General features: G+C 35.2%; 1 protein-coding gene across 17 annotated transcripts in view; it reads right to left on the bottom strand.

Annotated features, from left to right (window-relative positions):
* The window catches only part of FUBP1 (far upstream element binding protein 1), a 50,446-nt gene that overhangs the window by 19,711 nt on the left and 6,349 nt on the right, over positions 1-24,386 (bottom strand). For 3 of the 17 annotated variants that reach the window (XM_049616947.1, XM_049616940.1, XM_049616939.1), the window contains exons 3-21: positions 23,790-23,852; positions 22,938-22,976; positions 22,424-22,463; positions 21,876-21,928; positions 21,718-21,789; positions 21,534-21,591; positions 19,892-20,054; positions 19,698-19,796; positions 19,467-19,568; positions 19,111-19,213; positions 18,915-19,015; positions 18,285-18,426; positions 17,486-17,646; positions 14,007-14,158; positions 13,840-13,919; positions 10,615-10,752; positions 8,601-8,675; positions 2,773-2,832; positions 2,547-2,692 (exon numbers count right to left, since the gene is read on the bottom strand). In XM_049616947.1, the coding sequence (XP_049472904.1) occupies positions 2,547-2,692; positions 2,773-2,832; positions 8,601-8,675; positions 10,615-10,752; positions 13,840-13,919; positions 14,007-14,158; positions 17,486-17,646; positions 18,285-18,426; positions 18,915-19,015; positions 19,111-19,213; positions 19,467-19,568; positions 19,698-19,796; positions 19,892-20,054; positions 21,534-21,591; positions 21,718-21,789; positions 21,876-21,928; positions 22,424-22,463; positions 22,938-22,976; positions 23,790-23,852 (1,847 nt within the window). The other 14 variants (XM_049616955.1, XM_049616954.1, XM_049616951.1 and 11 more) reach the window with 13 other exon arrangements.

The following is a 24,386-nucleotide window of genomic DNA, read 5'->3' as shown; positions in this document are numbered from 1 at the left end:
ATGAATCAAAATCAACAGCCTCCAATTTGTGAGTTATGATATTGAATCCAACTGAGCTATTTCTTCAGTTTAATCAATAAATGCACCACTTTCCTAAAAGGTCATCTATAAAACAGTATCATGCAAAATACTGAAATTGTTCATGTCAATAACCCTACTCTTAAAGGTAACACATAACTAACTCCTTAACTATTAAACTTCAAACTAGAACTATATATCCATATCTAAATAAGGGCAAGGGAAGTCACTCCAGGTTCTATAAAACAATCAAAAACATTTCAAATATCTATAATGAACTGAACTGCTATTTTCTACCCTATAAGTAATCTCAACATTTATGTCCTTGTACATCTTCCTTTATAGTATATTCAGAACTGGTGCTCCCCACCAATGAAAAGAATATATATATATATATACATACATATATATATATTTATGAAATGGTGTTAAAACTGCTACATTGCTTAATATTTGCAAACTGAAAACCACTTCTGTCTGACACATTTCAAGTCTTTCATATTAATATAGAAGATATGCATACTGTACACTGAAAAGCAATATATTTTAGGAGCACCAATGAGTAATACTATTCAATTTTAATGATCAGTTTTCTTTAGCTATAGCTAAAGCATATCAAAAATACTTACCCATTAAGCTCACTTAAAAAAAAAATACAGACCTATGTATTATTCTATGTTAAATTAAGAAGCAGTTATGGTTTTCCAAGATATCAGCACTGTATTCCAACATAATATTCACACAAAGTATGGCATTTACATTATGTGGAACATTGACAAAAAGATACTGTTGCAGTTCATCAATTTGTCATTCTGATGTACTTACAGTGCAATGCTCCTTGAAGGAACACAATCAAGGATGATACACAGCACAGTCCTCCTCACCCCTACAGAGCTAGTTCTATACTGGCTGGATCAAACCTGCACTTCAACAGACAATGGCAAGACAGACTGTATTTGCATGTAGTCTAATATATTAATATGCAAAGAGCCAACAAATATGCAAAGAGTAAAACAATGGATTTCAACAAAATATCAGAACTTCAGCATGAGTGTTATAGGGTAATAAAGTGATTTCAAGTACATAAAAAATTAAGTTGATTCAATGATTGGACTTGTGCATTTATAAAACAAGGCTTAACTATACTGCAAAAAGAAAAAAAAAGAAAAAAGCTTGAACATTTCCATACCCCGATAATGTTTCAATGGCAGATGCACTGTAGCTATACTTTTTGCATACTATTTACTTTTCTACCCTAAATTTAAAAAGAAACACACTAATATTGTATACATTGAAAGTTTCTTTACATGAAAAAACTTCTTATTCAACTACTCATATTCACTATCCGAAAACTGTTTAAAATTAGTTATGCTGAAACAGTCTTGGAAATCGAAGTAATTATCAAATTAAGAACAGAAAGGTTAACTGTTATAGCAGCAGTACAGATCTGAAACAGTGGTCATGTATAAAAGGAAATTTCACTGTTAATGCAATGGAAGTATGCCAAAAGATCACTGTACACACATGCAGTTTTGAATCAAACAGAAGGAAAAAAAAATGAAGATATCAGGATTACTTGTGCTGAAACAGCCAAATACAATAAATGGAAAAGATCCTCCAATCTACTACTATACTGCAAGGGGGAAAAAACATGCCAGTGTTTAAAAACTCAATTAATATTTCATGGGGAAAGCTTATATTTTGTGTATATGTATCTTAATTTATCATTGCTAAGAAATTATGAATCCTTTAAATACCCACATATCCAACTTACCGACACAGGAGGTTTCATATCATTTATTGTAAAGCACAAAACAGGCATTTTAAAAGTGAAAGTATACATTGAAAAAGTACATTTATATCACAAAGCATTGACCACATAATAGTTGCAAATACATTTGCTGGAATGTGTACATCTACACTAAATACTAAAAACAAACCAATTTTCATTTCTACACAGAAATATTAACCTCCTATCAGTAGTGATAGATATTTTGTACATTTTCAAAAAAAAAAAAACACTATTTTAAACCAAAATCAAAATTAAGATCTTCATCAAGTCGTCTGCATCCATATATTTAACAAAGGTTTTTTTCCCCCACACAATGAAGCAAATACTGTATTGTCCACTTCTTATTATTGGCCCTGTGCAGAAGAGATACATAAGAAATACACAAAAAGTTAAAGAAAATCCTTTAAATGGAGCTAACTCAGGAGTGAATCCTTTAAGAAAGAAAAACTGGTTAATATAAATGGTGGTGGCTTCTTGCATGATTTGCAAATCCCTGGGGGAAAAAAATTTATTTTTAAAATCAGAGGCACTGTAGAAATACTCAGCACTCAGATGCCAGAAAGCATTATAAAAAAAACAAACAAAAAAACCCAAACAATACATCACAGTACTTCATTTAGTTATGCTATGCCAGATAAAAATTTAAAAGGCAAACATAATCCCAAACAGACAAAACAGTAAACATGCAGAAAACATGACTGGAGTAGAAATCAACACATTAGCAAGTTTAGTATACCTGAGGTGCTGGAGGATGCTGTGGCATTCCCTGGGGACTTGTCTGGGCATAGTAGGCTGCTTGTTGTCTATAGTACTCAGCCCAGGCTGCACTATAATCTGGCTGACCACCTGGTGGAGCACCAGTAGGAGCAGGAACCGCTTGACCTTTGAGAAAACAGAACAACTTTGTTGCTGTAACCACAATTAAAAGCCCAAAAGAATCTCATTTCTAATAAAAACAATACCTTGCTTCTTGTAATATTCCTCCCAAGCTTTTGAATAATCTTGTGTCTGCCCTTGTTGACCTAAAAAAAACCCCCTAAATTTTAATACAAAATTATATCCACTGTAAGTACAGGTTACAAAGACAAGCACAGAGGGTCAGAATTGCTCCTGTTTTATCTTATTCATTAGTGTCAGAAAACTACTCTGTAATTAAAGAAATCAGAATGCTGTTTCTTTTTGCCTTATATTAATCGTAACTTTTAGTTCTAAAGCATTACTATTAATAAAAAGCGAAATCAAAACCATCCACATAGTTTTAACAAGAAAGGCAATGATTTAGGCATAATCTGGATTCAATTACAGAATTTATAAATATTAATGTTCTAAACTGAGTTTGGCAAGTATTTCAAGTAAACAATCTATGGTTCCCTGATGGTGATGCTGGGTGTGGGGAGGGGGGAGACCACTATTTTTTCTTGTCTTATTCATTTGGATGTTACACTACAGGTTTTAAATAAAATGTAAATCTTTGATGGAGGAAAAGAACATTTTTGAAAAACAAAAAACCCATGTGAAATCTATTAAAGACTTCATTATTTTAAGATACAGTCAAGATCTTTGTTTCCTGATTTGTGACCTATAAATTATGTGTACGAAGACTAACCATCAAAATACTCTTTAATAATAAGATGTTTAAAATTTTAATATATGTTCAAACCACAATACAATTTTATTAAAAGTAACATGACAAAGAACATAAAGAACAATTACCAAAGACACTCGAAGGAACAAGATCAATGAAACACAAAACTCAACAGCTTTCACGAGCAGGTATTTTTTAAGCAGGGTAATTAAGAGACTAAAGAGAATTAACCAAATCCAACGCACAAAACTTAAATGGGCTCTGGATTAAAATAAAGACAACATACACACAGCCACAAGAGACATTTTTCTGACAACCAAAGAAAATACGGTCTATATGTTGACATTACTGAAATAATTTATTTACAACAGTGTGCAACCTACTTTGTAAAGGCTCAGGCACAAAAAATACATATATACACACACAAATTACATGATAAACTTTTTAAAAATGTAGAATTTGAATAGAAAATATAAATATGGGTGTTCACTGTATGATTTTTCTGATTTTATCAAGGTATAAAAATTTATAAAATAAAAAGTTGGGGAGGAAGAACATGTGTTTTCCTATTGAGCTCCCTTTTTTGAGCAGAATTTTATATAGCTTATTACCTTGCCTGGTGAAATTATTATGGCTAGATAAAAAATACTCTAGAGAACAGACACAGGGAAAGTTGTTTTTTATGTTTGTTGGATGTTGCCAACTTTGTATAGCTGAACTCTGTATAGTTGCTGAAAATAGGCTATCACCATCAATCACAAAATTGAAGAATTAAAAGCAACTCAGTGAATAGAATTTTAACTTTTATGAGTAACTTTAAAAATCCAAGAAAAAACCCCCCTTCTATAGGCAACAGAGAAATCCCATGTAATATAAACAAAATTCTTAGTTTTGTTTTCCAGAATTCTTTTCAAAGAGGAAGTGAGTTTAACATACTGATCCAATGAGGAGACACAATTTAAACAAATCTGAAATAGGTTTCAGTATTTAGACAACTGCCAAATATCCCAGGGTATCAAAAGTAATAAAACCACACAATGTCTCTTACAAGTTGTACACTTGAAAACCTGCTGACTTGAGGCCAAACTTGGTTAAGACAGCAACAATTTCTACTTCAGGTTTACAAAAAGGGACTGAACATCATTGTTAAGAGATATTCATTTTAGAGGCAAAATTACAATATAAGATGGTAGAAACAGAGACACATTAAGAAAATTCATCCAATTCAAATGTTACCTACTCTCCCATTTCAAATATTTCTGTGGAAAGTGAACGGTAAACATGTCAGACTGTAAGAAAATCAAGCACTTGGTAAGTCGTAAACACCTCACATTCCAATCTTGAAGGTGTCCAAAGAAAAAGTCATCTCACTCCTCCAACATGAGGGGCAAGTTTTGCCCTGCTGGAAAATAACTCTTCCTATCTGCTTAGGACTTACTTGGCTCTCCCCTAGCCTCTTGTGCCTCTCTGCCCCCTTTAGAAATATACTTTAGCTTGCTCCCTTTATCCTTCTTAGTTCAAGAACTATTGTGATGCCTGTTTAGTTTATATTTTAGAACATCACTTAACATTTACATGTAGATTCATCATTTGTAAGGTTTGACTTTCATTTCATTCAAGAGGTAAGACTTGCCCTAGAGTTCACACATAACAGCCCAATGGCCAAACCTGCTTGAATAGATGTCACTACAAGTTATCGCTCTATATACCTGCCTCTTTCCCACAACCATTTTCCTCACTACACACCCTTTCCCCTTAAGGTACCATATGCCAAAGGCTCAGCAGTACTTAATATTGTAAGAGCCTTTCTCTAAGTCAAACTTTTCCAAAAAATGCCTTCACCTGCCCTCTTCCAAATGGGAACTGCCTGTCTACTTTGAAATCCAGTTTGATCTGTTTACTTATTACAAAAGTTTCCTCATTCTAGCTCCAAAAATACCCACTCTTCGAGCTTTACTGCCATTCCTTGTAAGACTTAAAATTTCCTTTGTTAACCCTCTATAATCTCATCTTTGCGAATTTCTCTCCTAAATTCTCTTGATATTAATCCTACGAAATTCAGAACTGTTTCAGAAAACAAAACTAACTAAAAAACTTAACTTGAGGCTCCTGGGTGGCTCAGTCAGTTACGTGTCCGACCGGCTCAGGTCACAATCTCACAGCTCATGGGTTCCAGCCCCGTGTCAGGCTCTGCTATCAGCTCAGAGCTGCTTCGGATTCTGTGTCTCGCTCTTTCTCTCACTCAAAAACAAACATTAAAAACAAAAAACAAAAAAAAACCCTCCTGTTTTAAGAGATTTACTTACTTATAAACAATGACACATTTATAACGTTAGTGGATATTTTCTGTCCTTAACAGGCAAAGCTGAGATTTGGCTTCAGAAGCTGGGACAGCCTGCCCAGTTTGGTAAAGAGGTTACTAGATTGGGAACTGGGATGTCCAGAGTCCTAGAAAATCCTAGCTCTGCCACTGGAAGAGTTCAACTTGGCCTCTCCAAATAAGATAGTTGGATTTGGAGATAAAAATTTTTATCTCCCTAATATCTTATTACTTTCTTCCCTTTTATTTACAAATCTTGAAAACTGCCTTGGTAGAGCACATGACTCTTGATCTCAGGGTTGTGAGTTCAAGCCCCACAATGGGCACAGAGATTACTTAAACAAAATCTTGAAAACTGAATTATATTAGTCTTATGCTTCAATATCTGGCAAGTAATGCACCCAGAAGAAATTAAGGTAGTTAAGCAACAACTCATTTGCAAAAAGAACTTCTATAGGACAAAATAAATTGACTTGCTAGCCAGGATTAGAGACCTGGCAATTTATTATTATTTCCCTTAAGATTTATATGTGAAATAATCATTCAACTTATCTTTTGCTCAAAAAAATTAACAGCTGATCACTATAGTGCTACAGAAAAACACATAACTGAGAAAAAAAAATCTGAATGGTATTAAGACCTCACAGATTACATTCAACACACCTGCTCACTCTGGGCAAATAAAAGGTAGAAAAGCCAAACCATAAATTTATCAACGTGCTGCAAATGAATGATAAAATATAATAAAACACAAGTTTCACCAATTCCCCAATAATTATCTAAGTCCACAAACAGGCCTGTTTTTACTTATTTTTAATATTAACATAGGGAACATCTCTGGCACATTAACCATGGTGAAAATATAAGTCAGACCCAGCGACTTTTAATTGCAACATGCTCAAATTTTTACAATGGTGACACTATTTCATACAAGTTAAAGTGACCATATGTCCTGACCACTATCATGGGATGATTATTAATAGCATTCTCAGTTATTCTCAAAAGTATATCCCAGTCAGGATAATAAATTATGTGATCACCCTAATTAGAGTATATTGCTTTGAGATTAAAGTTTTTTAAAAGTATTTTTTTGCAGAATTTTAGCTGTTGTAGACCTGCCTGAGATAAGATGGGTCACAAAAACATAATCTGTTTTAGCCTCAGGAATGTAGCATGGAAAGTCATACTAACAGGAAAAACAATCTTTCTTTCTTTAAATAGAAAATAAGCTGCATAAAACATCCTTATCATGAAGTAAACGTATCCTACACAAAAGAAAATTTAATATAATCACCATTCTGGAAAATTTTCTTTCTGTGAAGACGACAAAACACTCACAGGCAAAGAAACATTGAAGTTTATGTTGAAAATCTCAAACAGACTATATACTATGATAAAATTCTACCATCTATACATTCATTCTATACCTGGGAAGAATGGACGAGTTTATCTGTTTGGCTTTCATTTGTGACAAGTGGCTGTAGTATACATGGGTCAATTTCAAATGACACCATAACCTTCTAAAAACAAAAACTATCTGTTCAGCTGACCCTTGAACAATTCAGGGGTTAATGGGCACAGACCTCTGTGGAGTTGAAAACCCACATACAACTTTTGACTTTGGACAAGCTTAACTACTAATAGTCTTTAACCAGAAGCCTTACAGATAACATAAACAGTGGACTAACACACATTTTGAGTATTATATACTGTATTTTACAATAAAGTAAGCTAGAGAAACAAGAAGAAAATCATAAAGTTCATTTATATAATACTGTAAAAAAAAAACCCACTTATAAGTAAACCCATAAAATTCAAACCTATGTTAAGGGTCAAATGAATATCAGGTTCCCAATAGTCCCAGAAAAAAACAAATCTGGGAGATGGGCTTGGAGTTTAGGCCCTCTTGGGAGTTCAAATTGTGGTTCTACCACTTAGTGGCTGTACATTTCAACTGTTAGTAGAAGTACAGTTTTCATTTGTAACAATTTGTAGTAATATATTTAGCAAAACACTTGATTAACAATTGTATCCTCCATGAGAATATAATAACCAGAAGGTCGGGGGCTCCTACCTGTTTACCCTCACAATCACATTCTCAGCATCTATCACTGTTTGGTATGTAGTATGTGTTCTACAGTTACTGAATGGAAATGACCTTTCTAGAGTACAACTTTTCCTTTCTCCTATATGCAAATGTTATTTAAGTAACTAACATCCTATGTCCTTGTAGGTTACTTATCTAGTTACTGTGCAGCAGAAAATACCACACAACCAATTTTTGCTTGGCTCTCTAAAATTTAACCTATGCCATTCAGGCTACTGATATATGTAACTGTCTTTGACAAAAGTACAAGTAATATTCAGGGTCATATGTGCCAACAGTGGAACTTTTGGTTTTAATTATTGTAGCTGACAAATGCATTTGGAAACAAAAGGATTTCCTTGTTATGTAACCACAATTTTAAGAATTATGTATTTTTAGAATCAGTGATTTTAGAATGCATTCAGGGGTGCCTGGGTGGCTCAGTCGGTTAAGCGTCTGACGTCAGCTCAGGTCACGATCTCACGGCTTGTGAGTTTGAGCTCAGTGTCAGGCTGTGTGCTGACAGTTCAGAGCCTGGAGCCTGCTTCAGATTCTGTCTCTCCTCTCTCTACCCCTCCCTCGCTTCCACACTCTCTCTCTTAAATATAAACATTAAAAAAAAAAAAAAAAGAACACATTCGATATTCCCTTCAAGATATTAAAAGTTAAAAATAAAGTGCAAGTAACAAAAACATAAGGCAAACATGGTCTTATAACAATCTTCATCCTTCTAGTGAGATTTATTAAATGTTTCAAATTCAATTTAACTAAATGTATAAAAAAGAAATGTAGAACATACCCATTTTCTTGTAATACTCTTCCCAGGCCTTAGTATAATCAACCTGTCCAGCTGGAGCTGGATTCTGCTGATCTCCTTAAGAAAAACATTTAAAAAAAAAAAAAAAAAGGATTAACAGTTTCAAAAGACAATCTTGGCCCTTTACTTCTATTCCTTGAATGGAGAAAGTAGGAGTGGCCTGCCATAGGGAGTGAGGGGCAGGAGGGAGGGTGCTATGTGGTAGTGGGATCCTTGCTGGTGCCAAAAACACAGGACACAGGAGGTACAGAGGCCCTCAACAGAGAAAGTTTGTTTATACACAGGGAAGAGGAGTTACACTGAGCATGTAAGTAAATTCATTGGTCAAGTAAGGATATACACTGAGGATACCAAGTTATTCACTATTTATAGGCAATGAAAGGGAAAAAGCCAGAAAGGACCCTCATGTGTTACAATAGAATTCTGCAGGCAGTATAATGGTTTGAGAAATATATACATAGATACTAATGTTTCATATATGCACTCATAAGCATACATGTATATAAATTTTCTAGGTTCCATATCACCATGGTAGAAATGAACACACGGAGTTTTTGATTTCTCAAATACCATCATCTGCTAAAAGGAAATCAGGGCTACTTAGAAAAATAGCTGATTTTAGGGCTTGAGCCCAGAAAGCACAAAATAAGCATCTTTTGGGCAGGAAAGTAAAGACACGCTTAAAAAATGACAAACATGTCAGGGTGCCTCAGTTGGTTAAGCATCTGACTTTGACTCAGGTCATTATCTCACGGTTCATGAGTTCAAGCCCCACATCGGGCTTGCTGCTGTTGGCAGAGACTGCTTCAGATCTTCTCCCTCCCCGCCCCTCTCAAAAATAAACAAACACATTTAAAAAAAGTTAAAAAAGAATGACAGACATGTCAAAAGGATACAGGAACCATCTCAAAGGTACTCCTGAATGACCAAAGTTAGGGCAATCTGATAATCAAAATAGTAAAGATAGTTTAAAATACATGTTGAATAACACAGGAGTCCATACTGATATAAATAGAAGAAAACTTCTTCCTTATAATACCAACTAATACACGCAGAATGATGCAAACAGAAACTACCATCACGGCTGTAGCTGAATCAGGCACATGTTATCAAAGAAGGCTAAGGCCAATGGGCAGAAGTTCAGGAAGGAACAGAATAGTCTTATGAACTCAGTATAATTCCCCAAAAAGTATTTGTTAATTTCAAAGAGAAAAATGGTAATTTTATGGTATAGAAACCTGGCAGACACCAACATGACCAAGCGACTATGGTTACCATCACCAGGGATGAAGCAGGTCAACATTATATGACCCTTGATGTAATGCACTAAGAGGAACATAGCAATATTTCTGAGGTACTGCCACATACCAAGTAGGACTTCACGATCATGACCTCATCTTTTTGAGAAAAGGCTCAAGTGACCTATGCTAATTTGATAGTCATCGCATAAGACAAAAGGTCTGTGCTTTTTTTTTTTTTTTTTTACCAGATGGGATCCTAGATCAGAATAGAGAAACTGATAGGATAAATGGTGAAATCGGAGTAAGGGCTCTGCATCAGGACAGTAATGATGTATCAATGCTGACTTAATGTTTTAGAGGACTGTATGATGGTCATGTATTATTGGAGTTAATACAAAAGGGTATTTAAGGGTACTGGGACATCATGTGCACAGCTTGGTCTTAAATGGTTCTGAAATATTACTGGTAATGGATATGGACACATATGACAGAATAATGGGACAAGTGGGAGATGGGAGATAAAATATTGACAGGTAGGTTATCTGGGTGTTCTATAATGTTATCTTACAACTTAAACTTTTACGTAAGATGCAATTATTTTAAACTACTTCAAACTTATTTTTAATAAGGGAAATCTGCTCACTGAAGCTATAATGAAATATGGAAAATTTTTAGGTGTTATACACTGATATACTTCATACAGAATTCCAAACATAAGTTTCTATTTCTACATACAAAATAAATGTTTTAGTTACCATAGTTACCTTGTCCATTGGTTTGGGTTGTAGTTGGTGCACCGGCAGGAGCTGCAGGTGGTGGCTGTGCTTGCTGTTGATAATAGTGAGCATAGTAGGCAGCCCAAGCTGCTGAATTTGGATCTGTTCCTGCCTTAGCTAGAATAAACACAAATTCAAGGTTTGCATCTAAAGTCCATAATCTCTCTCTCTCTCTCACACACACACTCTCTCTCACACCCTCTTTGGCAAAGAAAGAGACCCCAAAATTAACTGGGGATCAAAAACAGTAAATGGGAAGTTTTAAATTCTTATTTTAATTGTCATTATTTCCTTTAATTTCAGTAAAGTGAGGTACAGAAATTAAGTGACCTAATTCTTAGAAAACTAGTTGAGTGGCAGAATCGTAATAGGAATAAAGATCTTTTGCTTTCAAATCCAATTTGCCTTACAACATTCTGTACCCTTTTTTTTTAACCTAGTTTTGCCTCAAGCACAGCAGTTCTACGTGGTAGATGACTAAAGGAAAGGATTTCTAGGAACTATCTGTACAAGAAACAATTATTTTAAAACTGAGTTTTGTCCTGTCTTAAAGAAAGTCCTGCATTCTTTAAGAATCTTAAACAGTCATATTTCACCTCATCATATTTCACAGTAATTATCCTAAATCATACACTTGATGTCACTGCCCTACTTGAAATTTTTCATTCCAGAGACTTCAGGGCTGTCAAAAGCTTTTAAGTGCAACATTATCACCCAATATCTTTCATGATCTGACCCTCTGGCTTATCCTTTCCATTCCAGCCTCATCTTCCCCTCTTTTGTCAGTATTTTTCTAACACTCAAGTTCTGGTCACAGTAAATTGCTTGTACTTTTCAGAAGTTGCAATGCTCATATCTGGCCTCAGACCTTGTTATGCTTTCTCTGGACTTGCACTCCTCATTCATCCTCCATAAAAACCAACTCATGCAATCACAGTTTGAGACCTCTTAGAAAAAGAAATCCTCTTCTTGATTCTGTCCTTTATACCAAGAATACATCATGTGACACTACAGTATATCTTTATTAGTTTATATCACCAAGAAGAATGTAATTTCCTTAGGCAGAGCCTGTATCTATATGAAATCTGTTTATCCTTTATCCCATGTGGGCAGCGAGTCTCAGCTGCTTAATAAAGTTTAGTGAAGTTTGAGGAAAAAGGAGCAGGGATTTCTAGAGTGATACAATTTTTAAGGTAATACAATTGTAAGGCATTATCTACCTACCCTCCACATCTTCCAAGTAAAAAATGTATTGCTTTTCTAAGTTGGATTACCTGTGTACTAATACAAATATTTCACTTGACACCATCTCTGGCTAGAAAAACTGAGATAAAACAGACTTTGAAAGGCAATACTTGTACTCTTGAATGTGTAGACTGTATTAACAAAACCAGACTTACAGTTAGATATGATACATATGGAGAATTATTCACTCAACATATTGTTTCATTTATCATTTTATAGGTAAGAAAAAATGTTAAACTGACTATAAGTTTCATCTAAATCAATTATGTGGTTTTTACATAATGCGAAGTCTAATATAAACAATATCTAACCCTAGCTGCCATCTTAGCTAATCGGTTACTTCTTTTCCAAAGACAGTGCCGCAAACCATATTCATCAACCAATTCTTACAGCGGTGACTTCGCTACTACTCCCAGAAGGAAAAATGAGACTGTGATACAGAGACTACTTATTCCCATCATTTCTCTCAATCACGTTACTGATCCGAACAGGGCTCATATGGTGCAATATTGCAGATCCAAGTTCCCCAATAGAAATTCACCCCTTAACTTGCTCTAACTCTTGAATCTCTTAAATTATCGGATTTCTCTGCTTAATCACACCATCCCAATTAACTTATAAGAGGGAAGGAAAAATCTTTTCTTTCTTTAAAGACATTTAGGGACAACTAGGCTCAGTCGGTTGAGTATCCGATGCTTGACTTTGGCTCAGGTCATGATCCCAAAGTCATGGCATCGGGCCCTGCTATGGGCTCTGTGCAGGGTAAGAAGCTTACTTGGGATTCTTTCTCTCCCTCTGCCCCTTCCCTATTCGTGTGCACTAAGATAAAAATGAGGAAAAAAAATACCTAATAAAGATGTTTAAGCTATTATACACTAACTTATATTTGACCCTTCTGTAAGTCCACCTATAATAGCATTGCTAACTCTTGGGAGTGTACTTTTCTGCTGTAGAATGTAAACTAATCTTTGCGTACCCACATCTTAGCACACTCAAGTTGTTTCTTGAATGAAAGTTGTGGTTATTTGGTTACTGTCATGTGTAACCATATTTCAAAGAGCACACTTCCTAGGAAATTAAAGTATGTTACAAATATAGGGCCACATTTAAATAACAATGTTTTAATAAAATTCACTAAAACAATTTCATTTAAATCAATTATTTAGGTTCTTTCAAGAAATAAATACACTAGTGTGGAAAGGAATCCATAATTCAGTACCTTCCTTGAAACTACTCCAGTGAAAGAGGCCTAAAAGATAGGTAGTAGGTGAGAAAGAAGGATCATCAATAAATGTTAATTGGTTTCAATGAATGCCCCTTTGACCATCATGGAAAGAAAACTAGAGGGTGGAAGATGCAATAACAGAATACAATGTAATATATATAAAATCCAGATCGGAACAGAGAAAACATTTAACTAAACGTATTTTTAATTTCTAACATGCAGACATTAAACAGAGGCCTGATTTTTACCAATATATGAAATTACATAAGGAATATTAAAAGATTAAAACAGCTTACATATCTTATTTGAGAACTACCAAGTTCTCAAATTTAAGTATTAAATGCTCCATTAGATGCTCACATAATTATACAAATAAATGTACACTCTTCTTTCATGGACAATGTCACAATTAACACATCATACATCTGATGGCACTGGAATCTAAGACTAAGACACTGTACTTCTTCCTATAGCTTCTGGCTTTTAGCACTCTGTTCTTATCACTTTGAAAGGAGAGAAAGTCAACGTAGGTAGAAAAAAGTTACATGAAAACATCATATTCACTCAGTCTCATACACTGTGGTAAAATCAGAAACTAAGACTCCTGTTGAAAGAGTGAAACAAGTGCAAAAAATGCACACAATGTAGAAATGACACTAGAAAATTTAAGAGTATATATAACAGGAGAGGCAAACAAAACTACAGATTACACATGAATGATAAATGTCTTTTACCTGGATCAGGAGGGGCCTGCTGCTGCCAGTGTGGATATGCATTTCCCCACCCCTGGGGGGCATAAGGAGCTGGAGGTCCACTGAAAAGATAGAAATCAATATAAAAACACAATTTACCAAAAGCTAGAATGTTTGGGGAAAACTCCAGAATCAAACTCAGTACTTACTGAGGAGCAGGGCCAGGTGGTCCTGGATTGTAAGGTGCAGGGTTGTATGGTCCCATTGGAGTTCCAGGCCCTGGAGGCCCAGGAGGCCCATGGGGGCCTGGGACACCATGGGGCCCATGGGGTACAGGTGGCCCTAAAGGATTTACTGGGCCCTGTAAAAAAGCAGAGAGATGTACAAAAAAATCAGAAAAACAGCAATGGCTTAACAATTCAAAGGCCAAATAACACCAACAACATATTTTAGATTTTCCTTCATTTCCTCATTCATGTTGCAAAAAATTTTTAAATTTTTTTAATGTTTACTTATTTTAAGAGACAGAGTGTGTGAGCAAGCAGCGGAGGGGCAGAGAGAGAGAGACACACACACACAGAATCTGAAACAGGCTCCAAGTTCTGAGCTATCAGCACAGAGCCCAAATCAGAACTCAAACTCAGGGAACTGCAAGATCATGACCTGGGCCAAATTCAGACGCTTAACTGATTGAGCCACCCAGGCGCCCATACTGAAAAAACTCAACTCTACCATATTAAATATTAAGACCTGATAATTCATTAAAATCAACAGCATCAGCAAAGAACTGAAACATCTCCTTTACCTTCCATTCTCTTCCTTTCAGGTGAATTCCCTTTTCCATTATTTCCCTTTCTTTTTTATAATTCTTACTTCTACTACACTTCTTTATTATCTTATCATGGAAGTGTATCAAATACCATGTTTTCTCTAACTTTTCTTTCTCTACATCTATTCAGCATCTACTTTCCTAACAATCAGACAAACACCTTGACAATATATTCCCCAAATTGCTAAGGCTTTATACTGTGAACTACTGGGTACTTTATCAGGTAAAGTAACAACTAGTAACTTTAGTAACTCAAAAAACTAAACTCCTCTTCATAACCTTTGTGCCCCGGAACCCCATTTAAAATCAGTAATTTAAATTCATTTCCTCTCTTCCCCTTTATCATTAGTTTCTAAATACCCTATCTTCATATTCATATCATACCACTTAATAATGCTTAGTTGATTTTCCTTTTGATAATCCAAATTAGCTTTCATGAAGTTAATACTGATCACGTGACATTTTGAAGAAAAATGCTTAAATCACATTTAGTTGTCTATTCCCTCACTACAAAATAATGAAGCTAAACTTTGTCATTTTAAAAATTTTAACGTTTATTTTTGAGAGAGACAGAGCGTGAGCAGGGGAGAGGCAGAGAGAGAGGGAGACACAGAATCTGAAGCAGGCTTCAGAATCTGAGCTGTCAGCACAGAGCCTGACGCAGGGCTCGAACCCACGAACTGTGAGATCATGATGTGAGCTGAAATCAAACGCTTAACTGACTGAGCCAGCCAGGCGCCCTAAACTCCATGACTTTTCAAGTTCCTTCTATTACTTTACCTCTTTAAATCTGTTTTCATTATCCTTCACTTCTATTATCCATAACCAATCCCTTACAAAAAGTAAAAAAGGACTATTGAAAAAGTAGCAACATTTTCATAGGGTTATGTACAAGGCACTCTTTTAAGTGATATAAACCTCATATCATTTGTACAACCTGTAAAATAGCTATTATTATCCTTATTTTCAGAGAAAGAAACAAGAGGCAAACGAGTATAAACAGCTTTCTCCAAGGTCACACAGTAAATGATTCAGAGTATTCTGAACCTAACAGCCTGATTCCAGAGTCCATGCTCTTAACTATCAAACTAAACTGCTTCTCTAGGACCTGTCTTGTTTGCCCATCAATCCAGAAGAAACCTTGACCCATGCATGCTAAGGATAGTAAAATCCAAAACGTTAATTCATTTTTCTAGCATCAACCTCTGCCAATACTGGGTACATAATTATTTTCTTCATATTTTCAATTACACTTATATTTAAAAATTTTTTCAATGTTTATTTTTGAGAGAGACAGATCGTGAGTGGGGGAGGGGCAGAGAGAGAGGAAGACACAGGATCCGAAGCAGGCTCCAGGCTCTGAGCTATCAGCACAGAGCCCAACGTGGGGATCAAATTCGTGAACCTGAAATTGTGACCTGAGCTGATGTAGGACACCTAACTGAGCCACTCAGGTGCTCCTATACTTATTAATTTTTTAAATGTATATTTGAGAGAATGAGAGAAAATAAAAGCCCTTGTGAGCATGCGGGGGGCGGGGGGGGTGGGGCAGAGAGAGAATGAGAATCCCAAGTAGGCTCTGTGCTAACAGTGCGAGTTCAATCTCATGAACCTGGAGATCATGACCTGTGCTGAAATCAGAAGTCAGCCACTTAAGTGACTCAGCCACCCAGACACCTGTATTTTTAAGTAGGCCTCATGCCCAGCACTAAGCCAAATGCAGGGCTCAAACCCAAGACCCTCAGATCAAGACCCAAGTGGAGATTAAGTAGGATGCCCAACTGACTGAGCCACCCAGGTGCCCCAACAATTACACTTATTAATACCACAAAACTTACATTTGTATATATTTTTATAAGATTTTCTTTTAATTTCTTAGTCATCTCTATATCCAACATGGGGCTCAAAACTCACAACCTAAGATCAAGAGTAACATGTTCTACTGACTGAACCAGCCAGGTACCCCTGGTAAGATATTCTGTAAGTGTCTTTTATACATCTATTTTTGTCTTTCCCAGAAGACAGAAACAGTATCTAACTTCTTTTGTATCCCTTCCACAATATGGCAATCATCAGGGAGAACTTTCCTAAGAGATTCTAATTATTATTATTCAAAATGCTCCCTTACATCCTATAGTAAAAGAACACAATTAAGACACTACATCCTCCTCTTATAAGAAAGCACAATCAAGACCCTTTATACTTTTTTTGTACTACCACCAGGAAACTTATCTAAAGGAAAAGTTTCCAAATTTGTGTATCAGAACTGTCATGTGTAAAGGTGGAAAGCATTCAAATAGTATACACTTTAAAACTCCCCAAATGACTGTCAATCTAAGATGGATTTGTAAATTTCTACTCTAAACTGGGGGATTCATCTAATACATATTTACCTGAGCAGGGTGGAGTACATTAAGCCCTTAATAAATACTGAATTCCTGTTAACTACGTCCTACAAGTACATTCTACAACCCACCCACCAACTCTTACATTGTATCTGCAAGTAATGCAGTCTATTATTTACTCACACGAAGTTCCAAATACTTATAAATGTGTATTTAATTGAATTATTTGTCACTGCTGGACAATCTTTCCTGTTATATGTGTTCATTTTGTGGTGAAACCTACAATCTTAGACTAGAAATTGGCATTTTTTTATATAGCAATTATAGAAACATCTGAATTAATACCTTCTATTTAATAGGGTCTATGTAAATATCGTAGTTATTGATTTACTTTTTAAGTAAGCTCTATACCCAACATGAGGCCTGAACTCACAACCTGGGGATAAAGAGTTGCATGCTTTACTGACTAAGCCAACCAGGTGCCCCTATAAATTGAAATTTAAAGCATACTCACACCAATCTTTTCTTCTATAAGTTGCCGTGCATAGTCTATTTGCTGTGGAGTGCCACGGATTGTAAATAATTTCATATTAGGATCTGCATTAGGTGGAGGATTTCTCTGAAGTTCTATTCTTGCACCAGACTGTTGGCTTATGCTTTTTATGGTTTCACCTCCTAAAATCAAAACACAGTAATTTTTCTAAAGAGTCAAAGGATACAAAAAGAACTTCTTAAAAGAAAATGACCACAACTAAAAGGGCCATTAAGAAAAAAGTTTAGAGCAGTATCCCATCTGCCAATATTGTTAGAATTTTCCACTTATTCTACACTTAAAATCAAATTGTATAAAGCATCTCATGCTTCTAAAATACATTCAAGTTTCAAGACAACTTAGCATGTCTGTACCTAACCTTAATATCAACTGTAACAACAACAAAAAGTCACTCATCAAAATATGTGGTTCAAATACATTGCTTTCACAAGTAACGTAACACTTATTAAAAGTCCTAAACTTTAAAAAGATGTAAGGAAAAAGCAAATGGCACAAAAACATCCAAACCACTTTTTGGGTCAAAACAAGTTTCTTACACTAATAAACTATTGGTCCACCCTCTAGAAGCCAATGTTTTTCAAATCCCATTCTTTTTATGTGCATATAAGGCCCTCATTTATGTTTTTGTTACAAACCAACATAAAATAGAGCCAAAGAAAAATCCTTGCTACTGATTTACAAGAGAAATAGCATCCAGAAAAATCAGGTCATGTGTTAACATTTTTACCCACACATTAAGACATTATTTAAAATACATTGCCTTTTCCTATTATTAATCCAGTTTTCCCTGTTGGTACAATGAAATTAAATTCCTGTAGTCCACCAGGTGGTCCCATGTTCCAGTTGCCTTGACCTCTACCTCTTCCTCGGCCACCAGGTCCAGGTCCACCAGGATTACCAGCCTAAAGAAGGGAAACACAAAGAAAAAAATAAAAGTCAGCACAGAAGAATATTCTTCTTTCCATGGTGAAGTCATTGCATGTCTATTTTCCTAAACCAGAAATTTAAAGAAGCTGAGAGATGACTTGGCCCAAAGAATCAAATACTACCCACCGCTTGTTCTTTTTACACTAGGACGAATAAGACTGTACTTATGTAGCTGCCTTTCTGTTCCAAGAGGTCTACCTCAAAGTTACCTTTCTAACTATTAACAAAGCATTATCAGACAGATTCTGACATAAAACTAAAGGGGGAGGGGGGACACTTTCAGGCTTTCAAGAAAATATATACTTTTGTGGAGCCTGATGCAGGGTTTTATCTTACAAACCATGAGATCATGACCTGAGCCGAAATCAAGAGTCAGATGCTTGACTGACTGACCCACTCAGGCATCCTGGGAAGTATTTTTTAAATGAAAACAAAATAATGAAAATAGTAACATCTGTCATACCTGAACACTTCGAAGGAGGTCTGTAATAATTTCTGCCGCGTGTTGACATCGGTCTGGAGGTCCTGTTATTTGTGCTATTCTATCAGGTGTTGTTCCATCATCTTCAAAATAAAAAACCAAAATGGATCTATTTAGCAACAAATGGACGTCAAACTAATTGCTACCAACACCTAGAAAATTAAATATGTATACTCACCTGGCTTAAACTGAATTCGAACACCAGCATCATTTTGTATTTTTTTAATCATCTCTCCATTTCTTCCTATTACAATGCCAACAGCAAATCTTGGAATGGGGACCTTATACAAAGAAGACTACATATTAAGAAAGCCATTTCCTGAAAATTAATCTATCTCAAATCATAAAAGTAAAACACTATGCTCTGATATGCCATCAAACAGGGTAATGAGATACAAGTTATACATTCTACACTCTAAGGCAGAAACAGGGTGAGGGGATACAATGTTAGAGATGGCTTTGTAACACAGAACAGAAAAAACACATATTTATCAACCAGTATACAACCATTTGTGAATGGGTATTTTTACTTACATCTATCCCTTCATTTCCACCTATTCTTGACCCATACTCATTTCGAACTTCTCTGAAACCACCTTGATCACGAATTAACTCTAACACCATTTCCTTGGCTTGCTGAAGTAGGGGAGAAAAAAAAAAAATCACCCAATTTAGAAAGTATGTCTCAAAACACTGTAATTATTCATACATGTTTTGCCCATTCTGCCCCCAATCCTTCTTTGTAAAATATAAACTTAAGTTTACTTGAACTTTGTATGGGTCTCCTGTAATCCTAAGAGGTTTGTCAGCACCAGTGTTCTGAGGTCCATCTTGAATCATAACCATTTTAACTCCAGCCCGCTCCTGTTACAGAAATCACAAGTATTAACGAAGGGGGAGTGGAAGGAAACAGGCTTCAAAATAGATGAAAAGTAGTCATTTTACAAACATAATAATACCTGAAGTTGTTTAATAGTTTCTCCCCCCTTTCCAATAACTAATCCTGCTTTGCTAGCTGGAATCATGATTTCTTGAACTGCATTTCCTGGTCCATCACCATGGTGGAAGCCAGGGGCTGGTCTTCCCTTTTCTACAATCTGGTCCAGTAACCGTTTTGCCGATCTGTTAACAAATAAAGAGTCAAAGAGTAAGTTACAGCATAATCAAAACCTTATCGCAAACAGAGAAATACAAAATAGTATGATCAGGTACTTCTCCCATTCTAATTCAGGTTTAGGGGGCTTAACACTAATTTAACAAAATTTTATTAAAAAAATTTTTTTCAACATTCATTTTTGAGAGATAGACACAGCGTGAGCAGGGGAGGGACACAGAGGGAGACAGACGCAGGACCTGGGCTGTCAGCACAGAGTCCAACGCGGGGCTCAAACCCTGCTTCGGATTCTGTGTCTCCCTCTCACTGCCCCTCCCCCGCTCACAACTGTCTTTTTCTCTCAAAAGTAAATAAACATTAAAAAAAAATGAAATGAGAAAGGTGGCAAGTGAGTCAGGCCTTGATAAAAACACTTTTACTCTAAGTGGTGAAGCATTAGAGGATCTGAGCAAAGTAGGGATATAAACTGATTCACATTTTAAAAAGATCACTATGGCTATACTAGCATAAGGATATACTACTGCTGAACAAGGCTAAAAAGAATGGAAACATATTGAAATATAGGCAAATGATGTCACAGACAAGGTGACAGTATAGAAGTGGCAAGAAGAGGCTAGATTCCAAATCAATTATGAAGAAAAATGACCCAAGAGTTCCTTACGGATAAATTGAGGCATGAGAAAAAACTAAAAGTATTAAAACAGAGTTGCCATTCACTGAGATGAGTAAGAGGAGTAAAAGACAAAGCAGGCTGGGAATGGGATGGAAAACAATTTCCCCTTTATAACAATCTGATGTTTGAGATGTCTAGTAGACATTCAAGCAGAGATACTAAGTAAGCAGCTTGACAGGAAATCTAGAATTTAGAAAAAGAGAGCAACACTGAAGTTAAAAATTTAAGAGTACATAAAATTTATGATATCTAAAACTATATATTAAATGAAGTTTAATAGAGTAAATGAAGTACTCTAAGGAGCACATATAGATCTATTTTTAGGAGGACTGAATTTTGGGGCACTTTCACAACAAAAGGTCAGAAATATAAAGCAGGACAACCAAGAATGACTGAGAAAGGGCAGCCAGGGAGCTGGCGATTTCTAGGAAGATTGTTCACTGTGTCAAACAATGTTGATAGGTGGAATGATGAAGAATCCATTTGCGATCTCAGAAAGAACAATTTCAATGGAACCACGGGAATAAAACTGATTCATACATGTTCAAGAAAAAATGAAAAGAGGCAGATGATACCGCAAATCGAGCTACCGCTTTTTAGTTTTGTTGTATAAGGAGGCAGAGAAATATAAATGTGGGGTTCAAGGAACGGTTTTTGTCAAGATGAAGGAATTTTCAAGCATGTTTATATGTTGTTAGAAATTATCTAGAAAATGGGAAAATTAATAATGCAGAACAAAGTTGGCTCAAATGTACGGGCAATATCCTCTGGTAGGAAGGATGCACTGGCCTCAGGCATAGGATTTCATACTTACTGGACAGATTCAGGTGTTCCAGTTAACATACAAGACCTTTCTGGAAGGCCACCACTGTCTACAATTAAAAACAACACCAAACAAATTTTAGGCCAAGAGAAGATTAACAGCATCATTCACTAGCTACTGACAAAAACATGCTAGTTTTCTAGTCATTTTGAAAACAGCAAGACAGTAACATTACCAGGAGCTATCTGTATTTTGCATCCAGATTCTTGTTGTATGCGTGAGATCTGTTCACCTCCTCTGCCAATTACTAGTAAGAAAAAAGAACATTAGTTGCTAAAAGACTATAGAGTATGTTTTGATTGTTGTCAAAGCTTTAAAAATTAGGTTACTTACTAAATCCAACCATTCCATCTGGAACTTTGTATTCTTCTGTCATTACAGACCTGCTAAAAAATAACAAAAACTAACATTTTCCTTCAAAGAAAGAAGCTCTGTTTACACATAAAAGGTAACCCACGAACAAAAAATCGAAGTCTAAAGGCTTAAACTAGGTTTTCAGGCACATATTCATAGTCAAAATACAGCTTGAGTAGTTCAAGTCAGAATTGACACATCAAGTCAAAAGGTATGGTAGATGAACAGTCTAAAGGCATGAACTACAAAGGAATTAGGGTGGAGTTCAGGTAATGTTATCTTAGTGATTATTCACTTTAGTTCTTCTAAAATATGGCTAATTCCACCCATCCTTCCAAATTATAAATGTATCTCACTCAAAAGGTAAAATTATCCTTCTGTATCACCTTCTTAAATGGAGGGAAATGAATTCTTATATGCAAAAAAAAAATGCAGACACATACTCGTTATACACTAACTTGGCTGTGTTTTCACCAACAGTTAAACTAAAATTTGCAAAGAACTCTTGGAAAAGCATTTCACTATACCTTTGCTGCTGATGCATCGGTGGTAACTGTGTTCCAAAAGCTACCAAAAAATCAAATAAAAATAAAATGAAAACTAAGTTTCCCACATATTTAATACAATTATATCCAACAATTCTAAAATCTTTCCTCAATACACACAGTATCTTTAATTAAGAGAGTAAAATTTTATGCAGAATACTTAAATCAACATTGACAGTGGTCAAGAAAGTCACTGTAATGGCAGAGATCATCAGCAATGACATAGGAAAAAAACTGTCCTTTCTCAAGGGGTGCAAGCTTAAGTTAAAAATGGAATTATAAAATAAATTGAATACAAAAACAATTTAGCAACCAAATCTTATTAATATATACCCGGCCATAATCGAAGTGGGAGATTATAAAGACATGAAATACATATTTACAAAGCTATTCATGGCCTTACACTAACTCCAAAGATATGCAACAAAAAACAGGAACAAAACCCTCATATTAAATTCCGGTTACTTTAGCTTTTGACTCAATTTAAAATACTTACAGTCATTTTGAGGAGCAACTTTCTTAGCATCTGGTTGATCTGCAAAATTAAGAGCTTTTTAACTTTTTGCCAATAAGTACAAATACAAGACTTAGCTAACCCGTGCCCAAGTAAGAATAAATATCAATGTAAACACTTATTGAAATAGCTGAGGGTAATTATCATTTGAACCAAAAAGTGCCAATACTTATCCCAGACTCTTAATAATCAAAAGAAACATTACATTTCTTTAATTCTTTTCATGTTTAAAAGATGCACAGACATTAAAAAAAAATCCTTTTTGATTGTATCAAATCACTGACCTTAATGTATGTTAAGCACTTTAGAATGATACAAGACAAAGTACTTAGGTCCATTACTAGCAAAATATCACATGCTAAAGGCTAATGATGCTTCCCACTGTAGGAACTGAAGACTGGAAGAAAAACAGAACCTATCAGAACGTGAAAATTTGACATATCAAAAGTTGAGTGTATCTGACAGTGACCACAAGGCTATGCAAAATAAATAAAAAAAATCACATTACAAGGCAATCTCAATCTAAACTATTCTATTGTTCCTAACCAAACATTTCACAGCATAAACTTCAGCAGAAAAACTCAAAGCAACTACATGACTACCTTCATCTACATCCTTTACACAGATGAATACAATGCATACCTTAGAATAGACAACCTACATCTGAAAGTACTACATTTTCCTCCCCCCTTCAAACTTAAATGTTTAAACATCAGAATGTTGTGCAGCAAAAATTCAGACACATAATCCAAGAAATATTTGTGTCCATTTAAGAATCCACTGGTTTATTTCACGTTTACATACTAAACACAGGTAATAAATAAAAATTCCTGCCTTTAAAAGGAGAGGGCATTCCCTCCCAGTGTGTTGTACTGCTCGGACTTGTCCAAGAGCCATCTACACATAAAATAAAAAGAATACATTACATACAACATCTGAAGCATCATTAGCTCATTTTTTTGTATATCAAAACCTCACTATAAATGTGAAAGACACTTAAATAAAAGAAAACCAAGTACACCTGGTCAAAAGCTACAAATACATTCTATAGGCTCATTCAGAATCCTCCTTAAAAAAAAAAAGTTAAATAAATAAAATGGCAAAAAGAAAATGTATCAAAATTCATATATCAAATCTAAAACAAAAAAATACTTGCAGACTTCTAAGTTCAGAAGCTTCAACAATTATGTTTAAAAAAAAAAAACACAAAGCACTGTAAATCTAATGTTTTAAGCCACATTTTGAGTTAAACCTGAAACACAAAACAAGGTACTGAAACAAAAAAAGTAACATAAAAAAAAAAGGTATAACCTGCAACACACTAGAGTAGCAAGCTATAGCAACATCAACCTTTAAAGTGAAATCTGAAATAGTAAAATAATGAAAACATAGCATATAAAGATTAATTCACGTATGAAGAAAAAAACCCAG

The sequence above is a fragment of the Panthera uncia genome, assembly GCF_023721935.1.
Source record: "Panthera uncia isolate 11264 chromosome C1 unlocalized genomic scaffold, Puncia_PCG_1.0 HiC_scaffold_4, whole genome shotgun sequence".
NCBI classification, from domain to species: domain Eukaryota; kingdom Metazoa; phylum Chordata; class Mammalia; order Carnivora; family Felidae; genus Panthera; species Panthera uncia.
This window is presented reverse-complemented; position numbering and strand designations above follow the sequence as displayed.